The sequence below is a fragment of the Zootoca vivipara genome, chromosome 17, assembly GCF_963506605.1.
Source record: "Zootoca vivipara chromosome 17, rZooViv1.1, whole genome shotgun sequence".
NCBI lineage: Eukaryota > Metazoa > Chordata > Lepidosauria > Squamata > Lacertidae > Zootoca > Zootoca vivipara.
In genome coordinates this window covers 15,051,149-15,074,636 of record NC_083292.1, presented here as the reverse complement: position 1 = coordinate 15,074,636, position 23,488 = coordinate 15,051,149, and the positions used below count along the sequence as shown (strand labels likewise).

General features: G+C 51.2%; 4 protein-coding genes across 9 annotated transcripts in view; 1 reads left to right on the top strand and 3 right to left on the bottom strand.

The window, feature by feature from the left end:
• CABIN1 (calcineurin binding protein 1) overlaps nucleotides 1-1,322 on the bottom strand; it is a 57,893-nt gene extending 56,571 nt beyond the window's left edge. For 2 of the 6 annotated variants that reach the window (XM_035099257.2, XM_035099264.2), the window contains exons 1-2: nucleotides 1,115-1,322; nucleotides 2-63 (exon numbers count right to left, since the gene is read on the bottom strand). In XM_035099257.2, coding sequence (XP_034955148.2) covers nucleotides 2-4 — 3 coding nt within the window. In that variant the 5' untranslated portion in view covers nucleotides 5-63; nucleotides 1,115-1,322. The other 4 variants (XM_035099263.2, XM_035099265.2, XM_035099259.2 and 1 more) reach the window with 3 other exon arrangements.
• Nucleotides 1,323-2,199: 877 nt separating this feature from the next.
• Nucleotides 2,200-3,788, top strand: LOC118076001 (D-dopachrome decarboxylase). The gene is made up of 3 exons (XM_035098478.2): nucleotides 2,200-2,408; nucleotides 2,526-2,701; nucleotides 3,459-3,788. The coding sequence occupies exons 1-3, from the start codon at nucleotides 2,301-2,303 to the stop codon at nucleotides 3,529-3,531; spliced, it is 357 nt and encodes a 118-aa protein (XP_034954369.1). The 5' UTR covers nucleotides 2,200-2,300; the 3' UTR covers nucleotides 3,532-3,788.
• Nucleotides 3,789-6,280: 2,492 nt separating this feature from the next.
• LOC118076529 (glutathione S-transferase theta-1-like) lies at nucleotides 6,281-13,058 on the bottom strand. The gene is made up of 5 exons (XM_035099360.2): nucleotides 10,667-13,058; nucleotides 9,381-9,468; nucleotides 8,036-8,186; nucleotides 6,968-7,144; nucleotides 6,281-6,813 (listed from the first exon to the last, which is right to left on the bottom strand). Exons 1-5 carry the CDS (start codon nucleotides 10,776-10,778, stop codon nucleotides 6,613-6,615), a joined length of 729 nt encoding a protein of 242 aa, XP_034955251.1. The 5' UTR covers nucleotides 10,779-13,058; the 3' UTR covers nucleotides 6,281-6,612.
• A 493-nt stretch (nucleotides 13,059-13,551) lies between these two features.
• On the bottom strand, nucleotides 13,552-22,899 carry LOC118076409 (glutathione S-transferase theta-1). Its single transcript, XM_035099145.2, has 6 exons — nucleotides 22,519-22,899; nucleotides 21,179-21,238; nucleotides 18,969-19,041; nucleotides 17,036-17,186; nucleotides 15,177-15,353; nucleotides 13,552-13,889 (listed from the first exon to the last, which is right to left on the bottom strand). Exons 1-6 carry the CDS (start codon nucleotides 22,628-22,630, stop codon nucleotides 13,689-13,691), a joined length of 774 nt encoding a protein of 257 aa, XP_034955036.1. The 5' UTR covers nucleotides 22,631-22,899; the 3' UTR covers nucleotides 13,552-13,688.
• Nucleotides 22,900-23,488: the final 589 nt, after the last annotated feature.

Genomic DNA, 23,488 nt, shown 5'->3' with positions numbered 1-23,488 from the left:
CCATCTTTGAAGAGACTCAGTGTTGCCATTCGCCACCTCTGTTGGTTCAGTTCACTCATGAACCTAAGGAGCAAAACCCACAAAATTTATTGATCAGACTAGAATCGTCTGCCCTGCAATAGAGCACATTGCCACAGAAGGGCAAATGCTCGCCGAAACACTGAAATATACTTCCAGTTGGATTTAAAAGAAACCCTGAGACATCCCAAACTAATAGATGTCTGTTAGCTGAGAAATGCAAGAGGTTTCTCAAGCTCGTGTTATGGGAAGTAAACGACATGAGAAAACCCAGAGCAAGCTTGTGAAGCCAGAAAAGATGGCACCAAGCTGGTGCATCTATACATACTCCCAAAACAAACTGAGCTCCCTTCCCATCTCAAAAATGGATTTAGGAAGAGTGTCCACTCACGCAGAGGAAGCACAATCCTTTGGGTGTCGTACGTATATGAACAAAACAAAAGGCCCAAACCAATGCTTTTTATCAATATAAAGTCACCCAAGCAAACAAGAAGACAACCGAGGTTGTCCTGTTACAGCAAATCAGAGAACCATGTCCACCTAGCACAGCAACTGACAGGGCAGCTGCTCTCCAGGATTTGAAGCAGGGAGTCTCTCCCTCCCCCACCTAGGGATACCAAAGGACTGAGTGCCAGGCCCTTCTGTGTGCAAGGCCCTGTGCAAGCCTTTCATCCATGTTGCGGAGCAAGGGTCAGGCCAGCAGAACCAGAGTTTAAGGGGGAGGCTAGCAGCACCGACAGGAACCGAGAAAGATACCAGCCTCTTTGCCCATCCACTGGCTGCTCTGACTGGCAACAGCTATCCAGGCTCGCAGAGAAGGCTGGGCCCCAGCACCTGCAGGCTTGAGGTGCTGAGCACTGCAAAGCCAAGTGCTCTGCCGCTGAGAAGCTTACCAATGAAATATCGACGGGAAGGGGAGGGGGAAGGGCGCTTCATTGCCTTTTAAGACAGGAAGCGGGAGAAGGGGAAGGCTTACTGAGCCTTCGGCTGACACAACGCCCTGGCGGTGTCTGCTACCTCGCTCCAGCGTACCCCGCCCCCCACTTCCGGGGCGGGTGCGAGGCCTGACTGACAGCCAGGCGGGGCGGCTCAGCACCTGAGGGACGGAAGAAGGGCCAGGAGGGGAAGAGCCCGTATTGCCGCCCACCGCTGCCGCCAACGCGAGCTCGAGAACAGGCGGAAACCCAGCAGGTGCGGCGGGCCGGTTGCGTCACGTCAGCGCAGGCTGCACCGGCTGGACTCCCGCCTGTCTGGGCGCCGAGCAGAGCCGGGAGGAGCCGCCGCCGCAAGCAAAGCGGCTCCTTATTGGTCCGCGGCGGCTGCCCAATAAGAAAGCGGGATGCTGTGTGGGGGGGTGGGAAAGGTGGGGGTGGCCTCGAGGGGAGGGAGGCGAAAAGAGGGCGTGGTCTTCACCGAGGCTGCGCTGTGTGCTTTCCCGCCAAAAAGGCCGCCCTAGACCCAATAAAAAATGAGAGTCTATTCCGCCGTGAGACAGCGAGGCTCGTGGCAGCGCAGGGTCTCAGGATGGAGATACTGCCAGCCCTCCTTGGAGATGCTGCCGGCGGCTTGATGGTAGCGACTACCCCTTGTGCATTTCCAGAAAGGCGTTCCTCGCGGCTTCGATTCCTGTACGGGACACCTGCATATCCCTGCATTATTAAGCCCCTAAAGATTTGGGGCGCTCCCCCGTTTGCAACTGTTTCCCAAGCCGGGCGGTGAGCCCCGCAGCCATGCTGAGCGAAGGCGACCTCGGGACAGCCTCCCAGGGGTGCGCAAACAAAGCCATCTCCGCAGCCTAACCGAAGCAAGGCCCGCCTGCTGCTACTGCTGCTTCCCTGCCCGAGAAACGCCAGATCCCAGCGAGGGACCGCGGCCACGACTTCTCCCGCCTGGGATCTGCCCTTTGCTGAGGCCAGGGGCGGGATCGGAGCACGGGAATCATACTCTGGGGTTCCACCAGGCTCCGTGCTGCCTGCACGGACTGGCAGCATCCGTGGCTCGCCGCCGACAGGGTTGCTGCCTGCCAGCCCGGCTTAAACCGTCTCCGGGGAGGGGAGTAGAAAACAGGACTCTGCCTGGCGAGTCCCACAGCCGGCCGGCCCCTCCCAGCGCCGGGAGCCGCGACCCCGCCCCGAAGTGGGCCGGTTCGGAGGGGGCGAGTCTCCCGGCCTAGCCAATGCCGAAGTCCGGCGCAGCAGGAGGAGGCGGCAGCAGCAGCAGCCGCGCAAAGGGACCCGGACGGTACTCGGTACCCGCGCCGCCGCCGTCTCTCTTGAGCCGCGATGCCTTTCGTGGAGCTGGAGACGAGCCTCCCCGCGGCGCGGCTGCCCCGCGATCTACCAGCCAAGCTGTGCGCCGCCGTGGCCACCATCCTGGACAAGCCCCAAGAGGTGAGGGGGCGCTGCTGGCCACCCCGGGGTGGGGGGCACACGGGTCGGGCGTCGGGCTCCCGGGTCCTGCCGGCCCGGCAGAGACTCACTGTCTTTTCCCCCTCCTCTGGGTCTCAGCGGGTGAACGTGACGGTGCGCAGCGACGCGGCGATGGTGCTGTCGGGGTCTGCGGCTCCATGCGCCCAGCTGGTCGTCTCCTCCATCGGCGTGGTGGGCACGGCCGAGCAGAACAAGGGCCACAGCGCCCGCCTCTTCGACTTCCTCACCAAGGAGCTGGGCCTCGGCCCCGAAAGGCAAGTCTGGACCGAGGGAGGGAGGGAGGGAGGATCGAGCGCCGGGCAGGCAAGGAGGCCAGGAAGGCGAGGGAGCTCCTGGCAATCCCGGGCGCCGCCAATGCGCTGTCCTTGGGTGACCTCCAGCTTCCAGAGCGTGCTCACTTCTCCCTCCTCGCTGCCTTTCCTCTATCGCGGGAGGAAGGTTATATAGTCGGCTAGAAGAAGCTGCTCCCAACCCCGCCTCAGCACCTTTTGACATGCTGTGACTGCCTCCTCTGTAGGAGCAAACTCCTAGGGTCCATGGGTGTAGCCCGGAGGGGGCAGTCCCCCCCCCTAGATCAAGTAAAACAATGGGAATACTTAACTAACTGATCAATCATGTCGGTTCTGCTCCCCTGACAAAGTGCTACTCTACCCCAACAAAAATCCTGGCTATGCCCATGGAGGGGTCTTTGGGCCCCCAATAAAATATTTGAGGGGGGCTGCCCCCCCCAAGTGGATGAGCATTGTCATTCAAATGGTGTGTGTGCACCACGCTAGGTGATCAATTATGCAGGGCTTACTTGCCCCCCCCCCCGTATTTTATTCAAGTTGACACCTGCTGCTCCCCAAGTATTCAGGAAGAAAACCAGCCCCAGCAGTGCCCTCTTCCTCTTACAAGGCAGGGAAAGGATTGGATGACACCTGTGGCAGGAGCTGCCACCGCCGTACACAACCTCGGGTGCCTTTCTTCACCACCCGCCATGACTTTCCTTTTCCTCTCCCACCCCCGCAGGATCAACATCCGATTTTACCCACTGGAACCTTGGCAGATTGGCAAGAATGGGACGGTCATGACTTTCTTGTGAGTTGGCCAAAGACCCCTGAAGACCAGTGCCAACATCCCCACCCGCTTTTGGGACCCCTCTCCTGGGGGAAGGGGAGTTACTCATTTTCTCTTCAGACCCACTTCTCAAAAAAGGGCACAGGGGAAAGGTCTCTTCCCTTCATTTTGCCTGAGCTCTCTCTCTTCTCTGCCGCAGCGGGAGTTCTCTTTTACGTGTCTTGTTTTCCCGAAAAGCCATCGAGTCACATCCCATGAACAATTAAAAAACACACGTGTTCATTTCCTGTGCTTGTTTCTTAAATATGAGACTCAGCCTTCTGCTCAGCCATGACTGCAGGGAATATAAGGCTTTCGGCCACCCAGAGTTATTATCATGAGGGTCAGAAGGGGTTGTAAAGCACCTTGCTGGCAGGTAGGTGCCAGAGGCAGGAATCATAATTGGAGAGAAGCCAAAACAGTCGCTGCAGCTTTGCCTCTGATCCAGGGTTTCCTCCCCCCCCCCTTCCAAAAGGGCAGTGAAACCTCAAGGTTATTTTTATGCTCACCCTTTTACTGCTTACCTTTTCTCTAAAAAGTAAAGTGTCCACTTGGTAGAGCTGGCCAAGGTCTCTCCCGTGCATAGCATGTTACGCTAATCCCCCATCCCTGCAAAGTGTTTGGCTGCTGTAAAGGTGAAGGGCCCCCGGACCATCAGGTCCAGTCGTGTCCGACTCTGGGGTTGCGGTGCTCATCTCGCTCTATAGGCTGAGGGAGCCAGCGTTTGTCCGCAGACAGCTTCCGGATCATGTGGCCAGCATGACAAAGCTGCTTCTGGCGAACCAGAGCAGCGCATGGAAACGCTGTTTACCTTCCCGCCGGAGCAGTCCCTATTTATCTACTTGCACTTTGACATGCTTTCGAACTGCTAGGTTGGCAGGAGCTGGGACCAAGCAACGGGAGCTCACCCCGTTGCAGGGATTCGAACCGCCGACCTTCTGATCAGCAAGCCCTAGGCTCTGTGGTTTAACCCACAGCGCCACCTGGGTCCCTGTTTGGCTGCTTTACCAAGGTTTAAAAAGAAAAGAGCCTGAATGTAGTTGGGAGAACACAGTTTTTAGCCATCCTCTAAAACAGGCATCCCCAAACTGCGGCCCTCCAGATATTTTGGTCTACAGCTCCCATGATCCCTAGCTAACAGGACCAGTGGTCAGGGATGATGGGAATTGTAGTCCAAAACATCTGGAGGGCCGAAGTTTGGGGATGCCTGCTCTACTGCAGGAATCTGTAGAATGACCCACAATGTTCCCAATCTGACCATAGAATCATAGAGTTGGAAGAGACCACAAGGGCCATCCAGTCCAACCCCCTGCCAAGCAGGAAACACCATCAAAGCATTCTTGACATATGGCTGTCAAGCCTCTGCTTAAAGACCTCCAAAGAAGGAGACTCCACCACACTCCTTGGTAGCAAATTCCACTGTCGAACAGCTCTTACTGTCATAACCGGAGCAGAGGCAGATTTAGGGGAGCGCAAGTGGTTTGCCCACACTGGGTGCCAAGCCAGGAAGGCGCTGTTGCAACAATGACAATGGAAAGTGAGAGGCGTGTGTGCGCCAAATTTTGGCATTGCACACGGCTGAAATGTCCACCACTGGCTGGAAGGTGTGATTCTGCACTTCAGAGCAAGATGAGGTTTTGAAATAGTCGGTTTGTGGGATGGAACATACTAAGTATGACCACGTTGCTCAGTGTTGTCCGCACTGACTGGCAGCCGTGGTTCTCTAGGGAACATTCCTCACCCTACCTGGAGATGCCATGGGGGGGGATTGAATCTGGGACCTTCTGCATGCAAAGCAGCCGCCCTATCACTACGCTGTGGCTCTTCTGTTGACAGATCAGGAAGCAGGGAAAGGGACCCACAGCTCTAGGGGTCTGCATGTGCTGGCAAAGAGCCCCTCGCTCGCTCGTTCTTTGAGCTGCTTCACACAGGCAGAGATAGATGGGTGGGAAATGGCTCTGGGGACAACCAGCCAATCTGAGAGGGGCAGGGACTTGGCCTGCCCATCCCCGTTCCTTCCCCAAAGGGGTCATCTAGAAACATTAGCTGCCGTTGAGCAAATTTCCAGGTATCAGCCAAGCACCAGGAACCAAAAAGCAGTCCCCCCCACACACCTGCCCTTCTTGGTTTTCTGTTTGAAACAGCATTGACAAAAGAAAAGGGCAAACTCCATCGGGGGCTTACATGAGGATCATTTTATCCGAGGAGGTCACTTTATGTTGGCTTCAGTTCTCCTGTAAAATGAGGAAGAGGCAGCCACATGCCTCAGTGGTTATGAGGAGGATGCTTTAAAGGTAAAGGCAAAAAAGCCCTCAACGCTACAGTGAGAAACACTGAGCCCAGGAGACATGGCAAAGTTGCCCTGCACCTCAGCCCAGCCCATACCAACCTGCCACACCCTCTTCTCACATTCCTGCTCCCCTCCCTCCCTTTCTAACAGATGCTCACAATGGTACCCAGCCAAGAAAGAGCCAAATATTTGCAGGCAGTTCCATGTGGTTATAAAAGCCTTTCTGCAAACTACAATTGTGACGTGATAGATCTTCCTCCGGAGGTCTTTGTTGCATAGAACCAACACACACACACACACAGAGAGAGAGAGAGAGAGAGAGAGAGAGAGAGAGAGAGAGAGAGAGAGAGAGAGAGAGAGAGAGATCCATTGAGGCCTGGTGAGCAGAAACTTTAAATTACATCAAAAGCCTTTTGTGGTTGTTTTCCGTCTGATGCCCCTCATTTCAAGCTATGTCCCCTGAAAGCATAATGAGATCACCGAGGCCTCTTTCCTTCCTTGCTCTTGTCAAAATCTCCCCAAAATCCCACAATTTGTAACTTCGAATTCACTGCTTGCAAAATTGCTTGGTTTATTATTCTAGGATTATTGTTATTTTTGCAGCATTTCAGGTTATTTTTTTCCTACATTCAATTTGCAAAAGGTGTCGGTGAGTTCTTTTGCATGGGCGATAACAACCAGTCACCCCGTGGCAGAAAATGTGGACCCCTCCCTGACAGGGCAACGCGGAAAAATAACCAGAGCAGAAAGCGGAGGGGGGAGCTTGTAGTGCCCATTTTATTTCATCATCTTCAAGAGTGCGGGCTTCAGTTGGACTTTCAGTGATGGGTCAATGGTCATGTTCCTTAACTCTTGATTGTTCAGGATCCGTGCGTGCGCTTCTGCAAAGAGCTCCTTGCCCAGGGTCACCTCAACCCTTTTGCGCCACTCCTGAAGCTTGGGTCGGCCCTCAAAGGTTTCCCAGCCGGCTCCCACGGACTGGAGAGTGAGAGGGGGGGGGCACATGCAGTCACCAGGCCTCCACTGTTCCTCCTGATCTCCACCCCAAAGACCTCCAGGCAGGTCCCCTTTCAAGGATACCCTCAAGCAGGAGGGAGAAGACTCCTTTTCCATTGACTTCCCCAGGGCTGACCTGCATAAGCTCCACGATGGCCACCAGGTCCGCCAGGGAGATCTCGGCACCAATGAGGAAGGGTTGGTCTCTCAGGAACTTCTCCTCCAGCTTCTGCAGGTTGGTGTTCATGTCCTCTGTGACATCGTGGAGCCTCTCGGGAGGCAGTTGCTGATTTATGAACATGGGGATCACTACCTGCCCCACAGGGAAAAGGCACCAAAGGTCAAAATCCAGAAATGGAGCCATGGTGCAGGCGGGGGACAAACCACAAGAGAATAACATGACGAGGCCCCAACAGCATATTGTCACGGGGGCATATCTGCTCTCCAAAATGGGTTCATTTGGTCAGGCAAATGTCAGAGACTCGTTCACAGCCCAACCAGGTGCTCTCCTACAGTTTGAGCAGTTGGGTCTTGCCCCTTAGATGTTTGTTGGTGAGAGCTGCTGGTATAGGGCAGTATATAAATTCTGCTGGTATAGGGCAGTATATGCTGCTGGTATCGTTACAGGTAGGTAGCCGTGTTGGTCTGAGTCGAAGCAGAAATAAAAAAATTCCTTCAGTAGCACCTTAAAGACCAACTAAGTTTTTATTTTGGTATGAGCTTTCGTGTGCATGCACACTTCTTCAGATACACTCGTTCTTTGTGCTGCTTCACACAGGCAGAGATAGATGGGTGGGAAATGGCTCTGGGGACAACCAGCCAATCTGAGAGGGGCAGGGACTTGGCCTGCCAATCCCCGTTCCTTCCCCAAAGGGGTCATCTAGAAACATTAGCTGCCGTTGAGCAAATTTCCAGGTATCAGCCAAGCACCAGGAACCAAAAAACAGTCCCGTCCCCCACCTGCCCTTCTTGATTTTCTGTTTGAAAAAGCATTGACAAAAGAAAAGTGTGTATCTGAAGAAGTGTGCATTCACACGAAAGCTCATACCAAAATAAAAACTTAGTTGGTCTTTAAGGTGCTACTGAAGGAATTTTATTTCTGCTGGTATAGGGCAGTATATAAATTCAATCAATCACTGGGTGCCAAACTCCATGGAGTATGGGACCAGCCAAGTCCTGCAGAGGGACCGAGCCACAACCTCACCTTGAGCCAGAAGATCTTGGAGCAACTGACATGGATGGTGGTTTGCTGCCAGGCCAGGAACTCATCGACACGACCCCGCTTCTTCATGTCTGGTGGGTACCAGTGGCTGGGTGTGTTGTACTTCCGGGTCAGGTAGAGGAGGATTGCGGTGCTGTGGGGCCATAAGGCAAGAGTTGGAGAAGGAGCATCCTTGCCAGGGGCACCTTTCCTTATTATACCTGAGCCAGGTAGGTGTAAATTGCCCCACAGAGATTGGGGGGGGGAGAGAGGAGGAGGAAGCAGCAGGTGGTCCAGATTATTTATTCATTTTCCTATCTCTATATATAATATATACAGTGGTACCTCTTGTTGTGCACGCTCCGGGTTACGAGCTCCGCTAACCCGGAAATTGCCTCTCCTGGTTGCGAACTTTACCCCAGGATGCAAGTGGAAATTGCGCGCCAGAGGTGCGCGCACAGCGGGAGGCACCATTAGCGAAAGCGTGCCTCGTATTACGAGCAGTTTCTGGTTGCGAACGGACCTCCGGAACAGATTCCATTTGTTACCAAAGGTACCACTGTATCTGTTTTGTTTTTGTCAGGTTGGTTAAATGTTTAGTTGGGGTTGGTGGTTATTTTAATTTGGGCATAACTCTAAACTGTTTATTATTATTGTTATTATTATTATTGGTTTCTATTGATTTATTGGTTGGTTTGTTGCTTGTATAGGATATTTTGTGGGGTTTTTTAACATTTGATGCTTTGTTGTTGATGTTTTTTAAATTTTAAAATAGAACTTTATTCAGATAATTTCGAGAAATACAAAATCAAGCATACAAAAACAAAGAATACATTAAAAATTCAAAAAGAAAAAAAGCATAAAAAGACAAAAAAATACATATTCAATCATATATCAACTCAATACATAAGCTCAAAAAAGGGGCATAAATACCTAGAAACCCCAAAAAGGGGGTAAAAGAGAAAAGAAAGAAGAAAAGAGGGGGGGAGGGGAAAAACCAAATAAAACAAAAAAGGGCACAGCTAAAAATAAAGTTTACTTCCTATTATTTGCAACACGCGTCCCTAGATATGTTATTTTTCCATTGCTGTATCTCCTACTGTATCTATATAAAGATTTTAACATTAATAAATGCGTTATGTTGAATTCTCCTCTTGTGGTTCATTTATTCTAAGCACATCACTAAATTACATTCTAAGTTCTCTTTCTCCAAATAATCCTGTACATATCTCCATTCTTCCATGATTATCTGCCTGGGTACATATCTGATTAAAGCTTTGGTGTTTTTATATATGCTGTAAGCCGCCCAGAGTGTCTGGGGAAACACACACACAAACACGCCTCTCACCTCTCTTCTAAAGTAAAGTCTCCATCTTTCAGAACTGGTACTTTCCTTAAGATGTTGACCTTGTTAAAATCTTCATTAAACTGTTGTCCTGAAAGGGATGAAACGGAAGCACAAACATTACTGAATGAGGCCCTGCAGAAATCTGCACCCTCTCCCCCCCCCCCATGCATGTTGGCTTCCAAAGCTGTGTGCAATTAAAATCCATGCAGATACACCATCTAGTGAGAGATCCGTGGAGGTGTTTAAGCTACAGAGCAGCTAGCTCCCTCGGGGAATGGATTTGCTTACATCCTCTGGCAGTTGGTGACACAGTTCAGGTTCCAAGTTCTTCCCTGGAAGAGGGGGAGACTTGCGGGCAGCTGCTGGAAAAAAGATGCCCCTACTTTACAAGAGCAGTGCTTCTGTCAATTTGCCAAGGATTTTGCATTTTGCTTCCTCCTCCACCTCCTCTCCAGCCTTACATCTTTTGGCAGATTAACTCTGTTGCCTGGTCTGATGGGTTATGTTCAAAAGGAGCACTTTGGTGCCTGAAGCCAGGGGACACCCACCGTGGCTGAGGGCTCAACCGGAGACCATCACAACCCCTTACAAAATTTGACAAGGCTTTGCACTCAAGAGGCTTAAGTGGGGAAATCTAAGAAATAACAAAAAAGGAGTCCTGCTGGATGGGACCCCCACCCCACCCCACCCCTTTCCATCCCTTTGGGAAGCTCATAAGCAGGTCTTGAAGACAGCCCACCTACCCCGACTGCTGTTTTCTCCTAGCAACCAGTGGCTCAAAGGTAGACTTCTTCTGCACAGGGAGGCTCCTGGCAGAGCATGAGCGTTTGCCTCCTCCATAGGGGCAGCCTATAGAAGAGACCAATTGTGTCCCTTGTGATTTTGAGTTTGGATTTGATATCCCGCTTTATCACTACCCGAAGGAGTCTCAAAGTGGCTAACATTCTCCTTTGCCTTCCTCCCCCACAACAAACACTCTGTGAGGTGAGTGAGGCTGAGAGACTTCAAAGAAGTGTGACTGGCCCAAGGTCACCCAGCAGCTGCATGTGGAGGAGCGGAGACTCGAACCCGGTTCACCAGATTACGAGTCTACCGCTCTTGCTGCATCCTTTCTGCCCTCTGGTCCCCCGGAGCTGCAAACTGTGCTTCCAAGGTGGGTCTAGAAAGGTCAGGGGAAAGAGGAAGTTCCAGAAAAACTATTGGTGAAGGGTGTTACTGGGTCACGGTTGGGGGAGGAAAAAGTGGGAGGGACACTAGGAATCCCCCTCCCCCAAAATCCCAGTTACCTTTAAGCATCTCGATGTTCTTCATCATGAAAGCGATGTTGTTTTTCTTGGCGAAGATGTAGACCGCCCGGCAGGGCTGGGAGAGCATATCTAGGTAGAGCTCTAGCACCATGGTGAAGTTATGTCAGGTGACTTGATGGGAGATTCCAGCTGCCTTTGAGGGACCCTCAAGCCCCACCCCCAACAGAAACATCTTCCTAAGCCTCCAATTGGCCTGCAGAGTAAACAACCTGTTCTAGGGAAGGTATAGCCAGCCAATCACGAGAGGCCCAGGTGTTCTACCTGGGCTCAGGTGGGCCACTCTTTGGCCTGGCTCCAGCCTGCTATTGGTGCTGGATCCATCTTTTCTGCCCCAGGGGGGTGGGGTGGGGGTAGGCACTGGTGAAGGAAACTTGCCAGGTGCCAGGACTCTGGTCCTGCCCTTAAAGGACTGGCCTTCAGCCAGCAGACTGGGACCCTAAAGGAAGGTGGGTCACAGCAGCGGCACAAACTGGTGTTGAAAAATGAAGAAATGCCACGGTGCCTTTGAGTTGTGAAGTAATGGCCTTTATGTTGCAGTAAAAAATAAAGAATTGAGTCCCCAAACACATGTTTAGGTTAAAGGCGAGTCCCAGGCAGGGGTGTAGCCAGGATTTTTGTTGGGAGGAGGCAGGCCTTTTGTTGGGGAGAGGCAGGTCTTTTGTGAGAGGGGGCATAACCTCAGTTTGCTATGTATTTTTATTGATTTTTATTGATGGGGGGGCAGCTGCCCCTCCCTGCCCCCCCTTGGCTACATCCATGGCCAGGTATGAAAAGGTTCGGTGAAGGTCACCTGGGTAGGAAAAGGGAGGCAAGAGGTGGGGTGCAGGCAGTGCCCAGACTTTGTGACTTGCTCCTTCTTGGTAATCATGCCTGCCCTGTGGAACGCACTCCTGTCAGATGTCAAGGAATTAACTATCTGAATTTTAGAAGGGCAGCCCTTAATGTTTGGTGTTTTACTATGTTTAATTTGTTGGAAGCTGCCCAGAGTCGCTGGGGCAACCCTGATCACTGGCATATAAACAATAAAATTATTGTTTGTTTGTTTGTTTGTTATTTCCAAAAGCAGGAATCTCCTCTATCAGAATCATACAGAAAATAAGAAATAGCCTCGGAAACATGGCCTGTGAGCTCCCAGGGACCATTTCTCCTTGTCTGCTCCTTCCATTCCTTCTTGATTAAAAAACCTGCTTTATTTGCAGAATCTACCAGGAGGAGCGGGTAACATCTTTCCCTGGCTTTCCGGCCTTTTAGACTTATGCGACTGCAAAGACACCCCTTCACCCATTCCTCTTCCCTTGTTTCTCTGGTATCAAGGTGGCCGCCGCCAACACCCTGAGGTGAGAAAAGCGGCCGGTGGCCATTTTTGTCACGTCCACAGCACCACCTCCCTCACAGAACCCATTGGCTCCTTCACATGATGTCCGATGATTCTCTCACATGGGAAGACTTGCCATAGAAGATTTGTTGACTTCTGTGTCTCCAAAGTGAGCCAGGGTGGGCTGGTGTCTCCAGAGCCCATTTGCTTTGACTGCCATAGGTGGCTGGACCGAACCGGGGGGGGGGGGGGGCGAAAGAAGAGCCTCCATGAGTCAGGCCAGTGGCCAATCCTGGCCTCAATGTGAAACCCCCAAGCAGGATTTGATCCCATACAGCAGGGTTGGCCAACTCCCAAGAGACTGCGATCTACTCACAGAGTTAAAAACTGGCAGTGATCTACCCCCCCCCTTTTGGGGGGTTCAGGTCAAAGTTGTTGAGCTTTTTGGGGGGAGGAGGAAAGCCCTGTTTCTTTGGGGTGCAGGGAAAAATCCAATGTTGTTCAGCTGCTGGGGGGGGGGGAGCCAGTGACCTACCAGTGATCTTTCAGAGACGTCCAATGATCTACCGATAGATCACGATCTACCTGTTGGACGTACCTGCCATAGAAGAGGAATAGAACCTGCAACCTTGCTGCCTCCAAGCATGGATGCTAAGCGTAGCCATCAGGCCTAGTAGCCATCAATAGCCGTCTCCTCTGTGACCTCCCCCACCCCCTTGGATGCCCAACCAGAGTAAGAAAGCCCTGGCACTGGCAAGATCACTTGTACCATACTGCCCGGATACTGCCTGGATACTGCCCGGGTCCACAAGACCCCCTGAATTGTGGCCTCCAGAGTCAGGACCCTCTGAGTCTGCTCCCCTCCCCTTCAAAAAAAGGGACCCTGCTACACATTCCCTGCCATGGTGGCTTTACCCCATATCCCATGAGCCTGGAGGGAATGAGGGGTGCTCAGCTACAGGCTAGAAAACTGACCCCCCAAAGCCCTCCCATTCCCCGGGGAATGGGGCAGAGCCTGACTGTCGAGGTGTGTGTTGACAGATCCGGCCCCAGAGTCTTAATACTAGGTTCTTCAGCCCCAGTTTCCAGCCGCCCCTCCTGGCCCTCCCACCCTGCAATATGGCCTTTCAAACTGTCTTTGAATAAACACATTTATTTCCTTTTGCTGCCATTGGTGATGGAGAGGGCCCGTGGGGCTAAGCACCTGACTGGGGAAGAGCCCACCCTGCCTTGGAGGGCCACTGCCAGTCAGAGCAGGCAGTCCCAGTCCCAGGCTGGCACAGGCAGTTTCACAGGTTGGGGATCCTGTGCTCTGACTCCACTCGCATCAGCATCCCCAGAGGTCTTCTAACGTCAGAGAAAAGGCCTCGATGCGCAGAGGACGTTGGTGCTCTGGGCAATACTTGGCATTGCTCCCCCAGAGAGCTCAGTTGACTGCCTCGCCTTGGGCTGCCTCATGCTCAGTCGGTGCTGGGTGCTGGGTGCTGGGCACCAAGCAAAGCAAACGGTCTGCACAGGGCCTGCCCATTGGCTCCATGGGTCATGCAGACTTGCTCCAGGAGTGGCTGAAGAGTGAATGCTTAAGAGAGGGCAGCTGCTACCCCTGGGGCACACCAGGGCCCTGGGCCAGCGTCCCTCAACTTAGAAAGGAGAGGCAGAGACGGCGGCCGGCTGGGTGGCCTTTATTCACTTGAGGATCTTCAGCAGCACCGGGGCCAGCTGCTCCTTCAGCCGGGGGTCGATCTGGATAGTGCTCAGCTGTTTGATGTTCAGGATCAGCTGATGCGCTTGCAAGAAGAGCTCCTTCCCAACAGCTTCTTCCACTCGGTCGCGCCACTTGGCCAGCCTCGGCCTCCCCTCAAATATGTTGCACCCAACACCAACCGGCTGCGGAAAGTGGATGGGGGTGGGGAGTAAGTCATTGGGGTCTGTGGGTGTCAGGGGCTGGATTGAGGTGGAATGGTGGGAACCACCCGCCCCTCTCTTCCTGCACCTTCCCAAGAGCAGGAAGACAGTATAGATTTAGAACAAGTGGTTTGCAGAAGGTCATAGTTTTGCAGAAGGCTGCAGAGGGCAGGAGCTGGGAAATATTGGGAGAGCAGCAGGAAGAAGAAGCACCAGGGGAGAGACAGTTGACAGGTTCAGTGACTATTGAAAGCATTCCTGACCACCCACCTCTCCCAGAACAAGGCATGCCTTGAGAGTTATAGAATAGAAAACTCAGAGGAAGAAAGCACAGATCAGCCGGTGCAGAGGTGACGCAGAATAACAGAGACTGAGGGGGTGGGAATTGGAGCAACGCCATTACAGTAGTATCTTGGTTCTCAAACGCCTTGGTACTCAAAAAACTTGGAATCCAAACATTGCAAACCCGGAAGTAAGTGTTCTGGTTCGCAAAAAAAAAAATCAGAAGCTGAACATGTTCTGTTTTGAGTGTTACGCTTCCGTTTTGAGTACCACACTTCTGTTTTGAGTGTTACACTGAGGTCTGTTTTTGCTAATTATTTTGTGTTTTCGTTTTTGCGGCTCTTTTTGTTTAGTTGTTGTGACTGTGTGGAACCCAATTTAGCTACTGACTATTTGATTGTGTGACTGCAGTACATTGTTTATTGCTTTCATTTTATGGATCAGTGGTCTCGTTAGATAGTAAAATTCACGTTAAATTGCTGTTTTGGGGGTTGTTTTTAAAAGTCTGGAATGGATCAATCCACTTTGCATTACTTTCTATGGGAAAGCACGCCTTGGTTTTGGAACGCTTTGGTTTTGGAATGGACTTCCAGAACGGATTAAGTTTGAGAACCAAGGTACCACTGTATCTAAGAGAGACAGCATTCCTTCGCCTCTCTCTGTGAATATTGAATAAACTACGTGGTTAGAACTCTTCTTGTTTTTTCTGCTTCTTTGCATCCCACCGTGAGAGGGACAGGATTCCCTGAAGCCTTGACAGCGGGGGAGATTGCCCTGCACCCTGTTCTCTGTTGGGGCTCCTTGTGGTCTGGCTTGGCAGCTGGATCACCCACTTAGGCCGCTCAAAACAGCCGCTGATCACCCTTGGGCCATTTGCTCATCCCACAATGTGCCCTCAGTCAGGTTTTGAGGGAAGGCAAGCAGCTCCCCTGCTCTCCCCAAACTGGTTCAGAAAGGAACCTCGTGATCCCCAGGCTCAATCCTCACCTGCATGAGCTCCACAATGGCCACTAGGTCTGCCAGCGAGACCTCGCTGCCCACCAGGAAGGGCTTGTCCTGCAGGAAAAGCTCCTCCAGTTGAGTCAAGCAGGCGCCCAGCCCCTCCATCACCTCCTGCAGCTTCTCCGGGGGAAGCGGCTGGCCTGTGAAGAGTGGGATTAGCACCTGCAGAGAGAAAGAGAAAAAGAGAGAGAGATCACATTAAAGCCTGGGAACTGTAGTTTATCCTTCTCAGAGTGGCTAGAGTGCCAGTCAGGGGAGGCTGGTCATAGGGGGACAACAATGGCCTTGGATGGTTTGAACTCAATGATGCACTGGGCAATCGATATAGGACACAACATAGATTCCAACCTTTGGGAGAAACTTTGGAAAAGCGACTTGAAATTTACAACATGTTATTCTTTGAAAGAGAACTATCTGAAAATGATTCATAGATGGTGTTTAACTCCGAGTAGACTTGCGAAGATCTACAAGACAGAATGAGATACGTGTCAAGAGGTGGAGGGAACATTCTTTCACATGTGGTGGACATGTAAAAAGGTAAAAGAGCTTTGGGAAATGATTCATAATGAACTGGAAAAAATTACAGGTAGGTAGCCGTGTTGGTCTGAGTTGAAGCAAAATAAAAAAATTCCTTTAGTAGCACCTTAAAGACCAACTAAGTTTTTATTTTGGTATGAGCTTTCGTGTGCATGCATACTTCTTCAGATACAGCGGTATCTGAAGAAGTGTGCATGCACACGAAAGCTCATACCAAAATAAAAACTTAGTTGGTCTTTAAGGTGCTACTGAAGGAATTTTTTTATTTGGAAAAAAATACTTTCCCAAAACCCCCAGAGTCCTTTCTGCTGGGGATAACTCAGACTGAAATTGCCAGGTGTCGGAAAAGGTTATTTATGTATGCAACAACTGCAGCCCGTGTTTTGTTAGCCCCAAAATGGAAAGTGAGTGAGGTCCCAACTAAAGAAGATTCACAACTTAAGTTGACAGAATATGCACAACTTGCAGATTTAACATATAGAATAAGAGAGCAAGAAGAACATAGGTTTAGAGAAGATTGGAAAACGTTTATTGAGTATATGGAAAATAACTGTGTACAGCTGAAAACGCTTGCAGCACTAAGAAAAATTCAAGGTAAGTCATTTTTGATGGATGTGATAGTGGAAAACCAATCAGGATAGTTATTGTAAAATATGCAGGGACGGGTAGCGCTGTGGGTTAAACCAATTAGCCTGGGGCTTGCCGATCAGAAGGTCAGCGGTTCGAATCCCCACGATGGGGTGAGCTCCCATTGCTCGGTCCCACCTTCTGCCAATCTAGCAGTTCGAAAGCACATCAAAGTGCAAGTAGAAAAATAGATACCGCTACAGCGGGAAGGTAAACGGCATTTCCGTGTGCTGCTCTGGTTCACCAGAAGCAGCTTTGTCATGCAGGCCACATGACCTGGAAGCTGTACGCCGGCTCCCTCGGCCAATAACGCGAGATGAGCATCGCGACCCCAGAGTCGGTCATGACTGGACCTAATGGTCAGGGGTCCCTTTACCTTTAAGATACGCAAAATGAACCATGGAAAGAGAAGAAGGAAAGTCATTGGATATTTTAAAGTATGGCAATACTGTGAGTTGGACAGGAGGCAGTAGCATGAATGGGCAATTTCCATTCCTCGCTGCCTGAAGAGAAGGCAGCCCCAGGCAGGCTATTACTGTTAAGGGCATTACGCCAGAGGAATTTGGGCAGAGGTTCTGAGACAGGCCTTCCAGAACCTCACCTGTGACACTGAGCCAAGCAGGAAACCCCCAAAAGCTGGACAGGCTAGCCAAAGCCCACCCACCTCTCTGTTCCCTCACCTTGATCCACATGGCCTTGGGAGCGTTGGCCCGGATATTGGCCTGGTGCCAGGACAGGTATTCATCTACCTTGGCTCGCTTCTGGACATCTGACGGGTACCAGTGGTCCGGGGTGTTGTACTTGCGGCTCAGGTACAGGAGGATGGCTGTGCTGTGCCCAGAGAGGAGAGGGTGACAGGCGTCAGTGGCACAGTGGAAGCAAACAGAGCAGGGAAGCCCGTCTCAGGGCTGGCAGGCTGAAGGCAGACCAAAGCTGAGCCGGAGCCCCAGATACACAAGGATCTGTCTCTGCCCCATGGCAGCACCCAACCCCTTGCCAAACACCTTATTGATTCACGTGCTGTGAAGCTAAAGAGAGAGGCCTTCCTGGGTGCTGCTCCTCCACTGTGATACACCCATAGCTGCCAAGTCTCCCGTTTTCCCTGGGAAATCCCCGTTTTTCCAGCTGTTCCTAGCTGAAAAAATGGGGTTTTTTTGTTTCCCCCCGTTTATTCTGGCGTGGCGGCCATTTTGGAACTGGGCGGAGCATGCTCAGAAGCGACTTCTGAGCATGCTCCGCCCAGTTCCAAAATGGCGGCAGCGCTACTTCCGGTCTGCTATTTCCGGCCCGGTCCCTTATTTCATAGCTGCCAAGTATCCCGTATCCGCCGGGAAAACCCCTTTTTTCTTACTGTTTCCCGGCGGTATCCCGTTTGGCAATAAATCCCGGCATTCTCCCTTAAATTCGCTTCTTCCCGGCGGCCATTTTTCTGGTGCCGCTTTGCCCTTCTATGGGCACCAGAAAATGGCGCCGCCAGCGCCGGAAGTCACTTCCGCGCATGACCGGAAGTTGTGTGACGCGACTTCCGGTGGCGCTTCGCCCTTCTACGGGCATCAGAAAATGGCGACGCCGGAAGTCGCTTTTACGTGTTTCTGGTCATGCGCGGAAGCGACTTCCGGCGCTGGCACCACCATTTTCTGATGCCCATAAAAGGGCGAAGCGCCACCGGAAGTTGCGTCACGCAACTTCCGGTCATGCGCGCGCTGCCGATCCCGGATCTTTACGACCCGGACTTGGCAGCTATGCCTTATTTCTCTGACAGCAACTTGGCAGGTATGGATACACCCCCCCACACACACACAATTTACATCGAGCTCAGGACTGGATCGCTTTCCACCTGGTGTCAATTGAGACAGAGCTCAAAGGCGTTTCCTAACACCAATGTTTTTCTGTCTCTTGGCCCCAAACCCCCGACTCCTTTGAGCCTCTGAGCTGTGCTCAACAGCATCCAACAGATGAGATAGAACTTGGGAGGAAGGTAATAAAAGCATTCTGGGAAATGATATACTGTATAATGAATTGAGGGGAAACGCTTAAAATAACTTTTACAACCCCCCCCAAAAAACCCCCAGAGGCTTTCTTATTAGGAATTGTAGGTGCTGAAATTCCAAAGGAGCAGAAAAGACTCTTTATGTATGCGACAACAGCTGCACGGATGTTGCTAGCCCAGAGATGGCAAGAAGATAAAGTCCCTACCAGAGAAGAATGGCAAATCAATGGACTACTATGCCGAAACGGCAAAACTGACTGAAAGACTCAGGAACCAGGAAGACCAAAATTTTAATAAAGATTGGGAAAAAATTATAATTTGCCTTGAAGGCCACTGTAAGCAGTTGAAAACGTTAGCAGGATTGCAATAACACTTCGAATGTAATGAGAACTATGGACACAATGGAGTTATGAACATTTGGATTATTAAAATAAAGATGCAGCAGAAAAGGTTTAACAACAGAACTCATGGTGGGAAGTTCCAGAGGTTTGTAGGAATCTTGTAACTTTGAATGTGTTGTGGTATGATTTTAAACTCAAATACATAAAATCAAATATATATATTTTTAAGATAGAAATTGGGAGGGAAGGAAGCCATGCCTGCCTGCCTGCCTGCCTTCTTACCCTTCAGACAAAACGAAGGTCTCATCCCTCAAGATAGGAACTTTCTTCACCGCAGTCGCCTTGGGCAGCGGCCCTAAAACCAGGTGGGTTGGAGGGAAGCGAAACAGCACACAGTTAGACCTGGCAGGAAGTTTGATAGGAGATGCCCAGCACATCCCCAGGAGTCCAGAATTGGAGCTTGCCATCCCCTCCTTCCTGGACAATCTTTTCCGAGTGACAGCTGGAGAATTGGTGAGCATATGTCTGTGTACCAAACATAAACAACAACTCCGGGTTCTGCAGAGCAAATCAGTGGCCAATTTACATTCTGACCCATGCAGAATATCCCAAGAAATAAGGGGTCAGCTGTGGGTCCATTGCCTTATTTTTTCTACTCAGAGCGGGCAGCCGGGAGCCTCCAACGTCTGGAGACTGGGGAGAAGGAAGAGGAGGTGGGATGTTTGCTCAATTTGGTTGTCCTGGTTCATAGCCACAGAGAGACCCAAGGAAGCTCTCCACGCCAGGCTAATCTTGCCCGCCAATAATAACCACACCTTGTCTGAAAAAAACTGGAAATACTTGCCCCCCACCCCCAGTCTCTGGCCTGGCTTTCAAAGCTGCATGAGAGAAGTTCAAACTATGTTCCGAAGTGGAGTTTTGAAAGAGCCCCAAGCTCAAAGTACAAGGTGTGTTTATCTCTAGCCATGCATGAAGAAGGGGGCAGGGCAGAGGGCACCCAGTCCTGATCTGGCACCAAAGATCTCTTCCCAAGGGAACGAACCTCCATGAATTTGTTTGGAAAGGGTCGCTGTATTTCAGCAGGAGCTTAGTGGCAACACCGCAGCATCAACTGCCCTCGAAATCTTTACAATATTTACATTGCAGAGAGAACTTCACTCTACAACAGCAAGGGAGTCCCGTTTACTAAAACTGGGGGGACTTCCCTTAAACCATATTTTTTAGCATCTCTGTCCTGCCTTTCAGCAACAAGGCACCCCGTGAGTTCTGGCTGAATGCTGGTGGCACAAACTGACCCCTGGAGCAGGAAAAGTGTGCTTGGAGCCTCCTTTTGAAACGGACGTTCTTGAGAAGGGCGGGGGTTCCAGCTCAGGAGCTGCTGGGTGAGGAAAAGTGCCACTCAGGTGAGGCAACAGGTGAGGTGCAGCCAAAGATCTACCCACATGCCACCTTCAGCTGGTAGCAGCCAGATTCTTGCCCCCCAAACATGGGGGTTGCAAGTGTGGTGTCAATCTGTCCTTGCACGTTCGGCCGAAACGGTTCAGGGCCAGGATTGACGACACAGAGCAGTCATTGTCCTGTGACAATAATTTCTTTTATCGCTGCTTCTAAGGTTAAAATAACAAGCAGTCCTCATGAAAAACTCGCCAGCATTGTTCATCGGCCCTGTATTTACAACACTCCCAAGCCTGCCTTTCAACCACCTTGACACACATTCATTGGTCTGGCCCATCTCCTGATGGCTCTGAACAGCCAGATGACGCTTACTGTGCTATTTTGTCACACTTGCGACAGACCATGAGCCCGGGGGACTCTTTGTGGGAGAGACAGAGGGGTGGCAGAACAGGCAAGAGAACCAACAGCTCCCTCCGCAACGCTTCCTGGAGCAAAGCAGCTTGGGGTTTGACTCATCAGGTGTTGAGGGAAGCCCTGGAAAGCAGCCATCCTCTCAGTGTGACCACCTGTACAAATCAACGGCCCAAGAACTCCTCTGGAAGCCTGTTCCGGGGAGAAGTTTCAACCTGAGCCGGAACCTAGCAGGCAAACATATTCACAAGCAGCAGGAACAAACAAGCGCCGTATTCCAGAAACGAAAATAGCGAAGGGGGAGGTGAGAATACTTAGGGCGGCCACCCGATCTGTCAGCTGGTGGTAAATACAAACATCTTTTGAAAGAGGCTGCAAGAACTTGAAGGCCCCCAGTGAAACCACTTCTGAACGGGGCATTGAGCCCAGGTTCAAGTCCGGCCTTCCGACCACTGGACCCACAGAACTGGGGGCTGGGGGCATCTCCATGCAAACAGTGGGGGAGCCCCAGAACCAGAATTGTGTGTGTGTGTGTGTGTGTGTGTGTGTGTGTGTGTGTGTGTGTGAACTCCCAGGCTCTTGCTCCTTCCAACCCTCCGAACCATGCCAACCTGGGCAGCTGGCCTGTGGACCACCCTGATTTTTCTGTATTATCCAAAAGCATCACCCAGCCTTTCAGCTCTTACCTGACGGCGTGGCTCCCTCTGGGCTGCTTGCGCCCTGCACTTTCGTCCCCAGGATGGAATCTGGCAGCAGAGAGGCAAAAGCATCAGCGAAGGGAGGGGAGCACAAAGCAAGGCAGGCATCCATCTCAGATGGGAGAACTGCCCTCTTGCCCAGTCAAAGACCCCCCCCCTCCCCAAGCTCAAGCAGCTGTTCTGTCAGTGTTTCTCTTCACTCATGTCAAAGCAGAGAGCCACCTGTCAATATTCAGCTAGCCGTGACGACTCCCAGATCACAACAGCAGCTGCTGAAACGGACCGGGATTCCACAGAGCCCACCAGAGAAGGCCGGTGGCCCCCCCCCCACCAAGTTCCTTACACCAAAGTGGGCTGTCCCAGCAGGACCAACCCCTACCAAGTGATCCTTCTATAACCAGGCCCATTGCACAGAGGAGGGTTGAGGCAAGTCCCCCCCCCCCCCGAGTTATTTTTTCCTGGGAAAATTAATCCCAGATTGTTACAACTCTTCTTCCTCCTGATCTCGGGATCACTAACACATGTCAGAACTTGGCACGTGAACATTTGGAGGAGAAAGAGGGAATTCTTTAAAAAAAATATTTATTTATTTATTCATTTTTCTAGATTAAAGTTTTACAATCACATATGCAACATACAACATAAAAACAAGATTCCAAAGAATCTCCTGGGCTTTCCTCCTCCCCTTTGTGGGTCCTATTAGTCATTTCCTCCTACATCTTTTATAGTAATCCAAATCTTTTACATCTCCATTATGTCCAGAATTCAGCATTAAACTACAAGTGTGATTCCAACCCTACTAACAATTTTAGCTGTTTACAATGTTTTTTTTTTAAGATAAATAATAAATTTCCTCCATTCCTTATTAAAATTTTGGTCTTCCTGATTTCCGATTCTTCCGGTCATTTTTGCCATTTCGGCATAATCCATCAAACCTAATCTGCCATTCTTCTCTGGTAGGGACTTTATCTTCTTTCCAAACACTGAGTCTAAAGCATGGTGAGAAAGAGGGAATTCTTTGCCATGCTTTAAACTCAGTGAATGTCTCCTGCTAGGGAGAATGGGGGAGGGGGGCAAAAAGAGGTGCATTTAAAACCAGGTCTTTTGAAAGCAGGCAGCGAAATGAGGAAGCAGCCCACCTTTGGAACACCTTGAGCATCGTGATTTCACCAAGTCATTAAGAGACAGGGGTCTTCCCTCTCCCCCATGCAAAAATCTCTCCACTTTTTTTTCTTGGGGAGATAAATTAACCCACCCTGACCTCAGCGCCCCCACCCCTCCTTCACTGCCAGCACAGAGGCGCCGGAACACAGGTTCATTTAGCTCACCTTTGAACAGCTCCACAGCTCTGAATTCAAAGGGGATGTTGTTCTTCTTGGCAAAGAGGTAGACAGCTCGGCAGGGCTGGGAGAGGAGGTCCAGGTATAGCTCCAGCACCATGGTGGTCCCTGGGCACGGAGAGGCAGAGCAGCGGAGAGCAGAGATTGTCCTCCGCGTAGTCTGCTCTTGGCAGAACACCCTCCCAGGAAGAACAGGAACTGCAGCAGGGCAGAGAGCGAGGGAGTTGCAGAATGCGGGAGCCTGCCAGCCAGCCAGATGTTCTCGCTGAGGGGCGGGGTATTGACTCCAGCAGGAAGGGACTTTTGCTTTCTTTTCCCAGAAAAGTACAAGAAGCAAAGCACGTGCGACTGGCAGAGCCCGCGGTGGTAGTCGACAAGGAGGGCGCAGACCCAGGAGAGTCAAAAGCCCAGGAGAGACTCTTTGACCCGAGAGCCTGCTCACTTCTGATCCTGAAATATTAACTTGGCAAAGTGGCAGCGAAACGCTGGCTGGTTTCCCAGGTGTTTCGTACATCTCTAGCACACCAAAAGATATTGTGCACATTCCGATCTGCGGAAATTTCTATGCCCACCATTTGCAGGTATCTGACAGGCAGGCAGAAAGTGTGGTAGGTGGTTTGGCCAAGTGGAGAGAGACTCCTGTTGCATCGTTGCTCCTGAAGGAGCGTCTCCATCCCCATTGCTCAGCCCGGACACTGAGGTCCAGCTCCGAGGGCCTTCTGGTGGTTCCCTCACTGTGGGAAGTGAGGCTACAGGGAACCAGACAGAGGACCTTCTCAGTTATGGTACCCACCCTGTGGAACGCCCTCCCATCAGATGTCAAAGAAGTAAAGAACTACCTGACTTTTAGAAGACACCTGAAGGCAGTCCTGTTTGATGTTCTACTGCAGTTTTATAATTTTTTGGAAGCTGCCCAGAGCAGACGGGGCAACTCAGTAAGATGGGTGGCATATAAATA

What these genes read in the sequence shown, in the direction of transcription:
- LOC118076001 (XM_035098478.2), top strand. Translation starts at nt 2,301, where the DNA reads ATGCCTTTCGTGGAGCTGGAGACGAGCCTCCCCGCGGCGCGGCTGCCC. An exon ending in TCCTGGACAAGCCCCAAGAG is followed by an intron (nt 2,409 to 2,525) that starts GTGAGGGGGCGC and finishes TCTGGGTCTCAG; the next exon opens with CGGGTGAACGTGACGGTGCG. An exon ending in CTGGGCCTCGGCCCCGAAAG is followed by an intron (nt 2,702 to 3,458) that starts GCAAGTCTGGAC and finishes CCACCCCCGCAG; the next exon opens with GATCAACATCCGATTTTACC.
- LOC118076409 (XM_035099145.2), bottom strand. Translation starts at nt 22,630, where the DNA reads ATGGTGCTGGAGCTATACCTGGACCTCCTCTCCCAGCCCTGCCGAGCT. An exon ending in AGAGGGAGCCACGCCGTCAG is followed by an intron (nt 19,042 to 21,178) that starts GTAAGAGCTGAA and finishes ACCTGGTTTTAG; the next exon opens with GGCCGCTGCCCAAGGCGACT. An exon ending in CCAAGGCCATGTGGATCAAG is followed by an intron (nt 15,354 to 17,035) that starts GTGAGGGAACAG and finishes TTCTCTCTGCAG; the next exon opens with GTGCTAATCCCACTCTTCAC.
- LOC118076529 (XM_035099360.2), bottom strand. Translation starts at nt 10,778, where the DNA reads ATGGTGCTAGAGCTCTACCTAGATATGCTCTCCCAGCCCTGCCGGGCG. An exon ending in GACTTTACTTTAGAAGAGAG is followed by an intron (nt 8,187 to 9,380) that starts GTGAGAGGCGTG and finishes ATGGCCCCACAG; the next exon opens with CACCGCAATCCTCCTCTACC. An exon ending in CCAAGATCTTCTGGCTCAAG is followed by an intron (nt 7,145 to 8,035) that starts GTGAGGTTGTGG and finishes CCTGTGGGGCAG; the next exon opens with GTAGTGATCCCCATGTTCAT.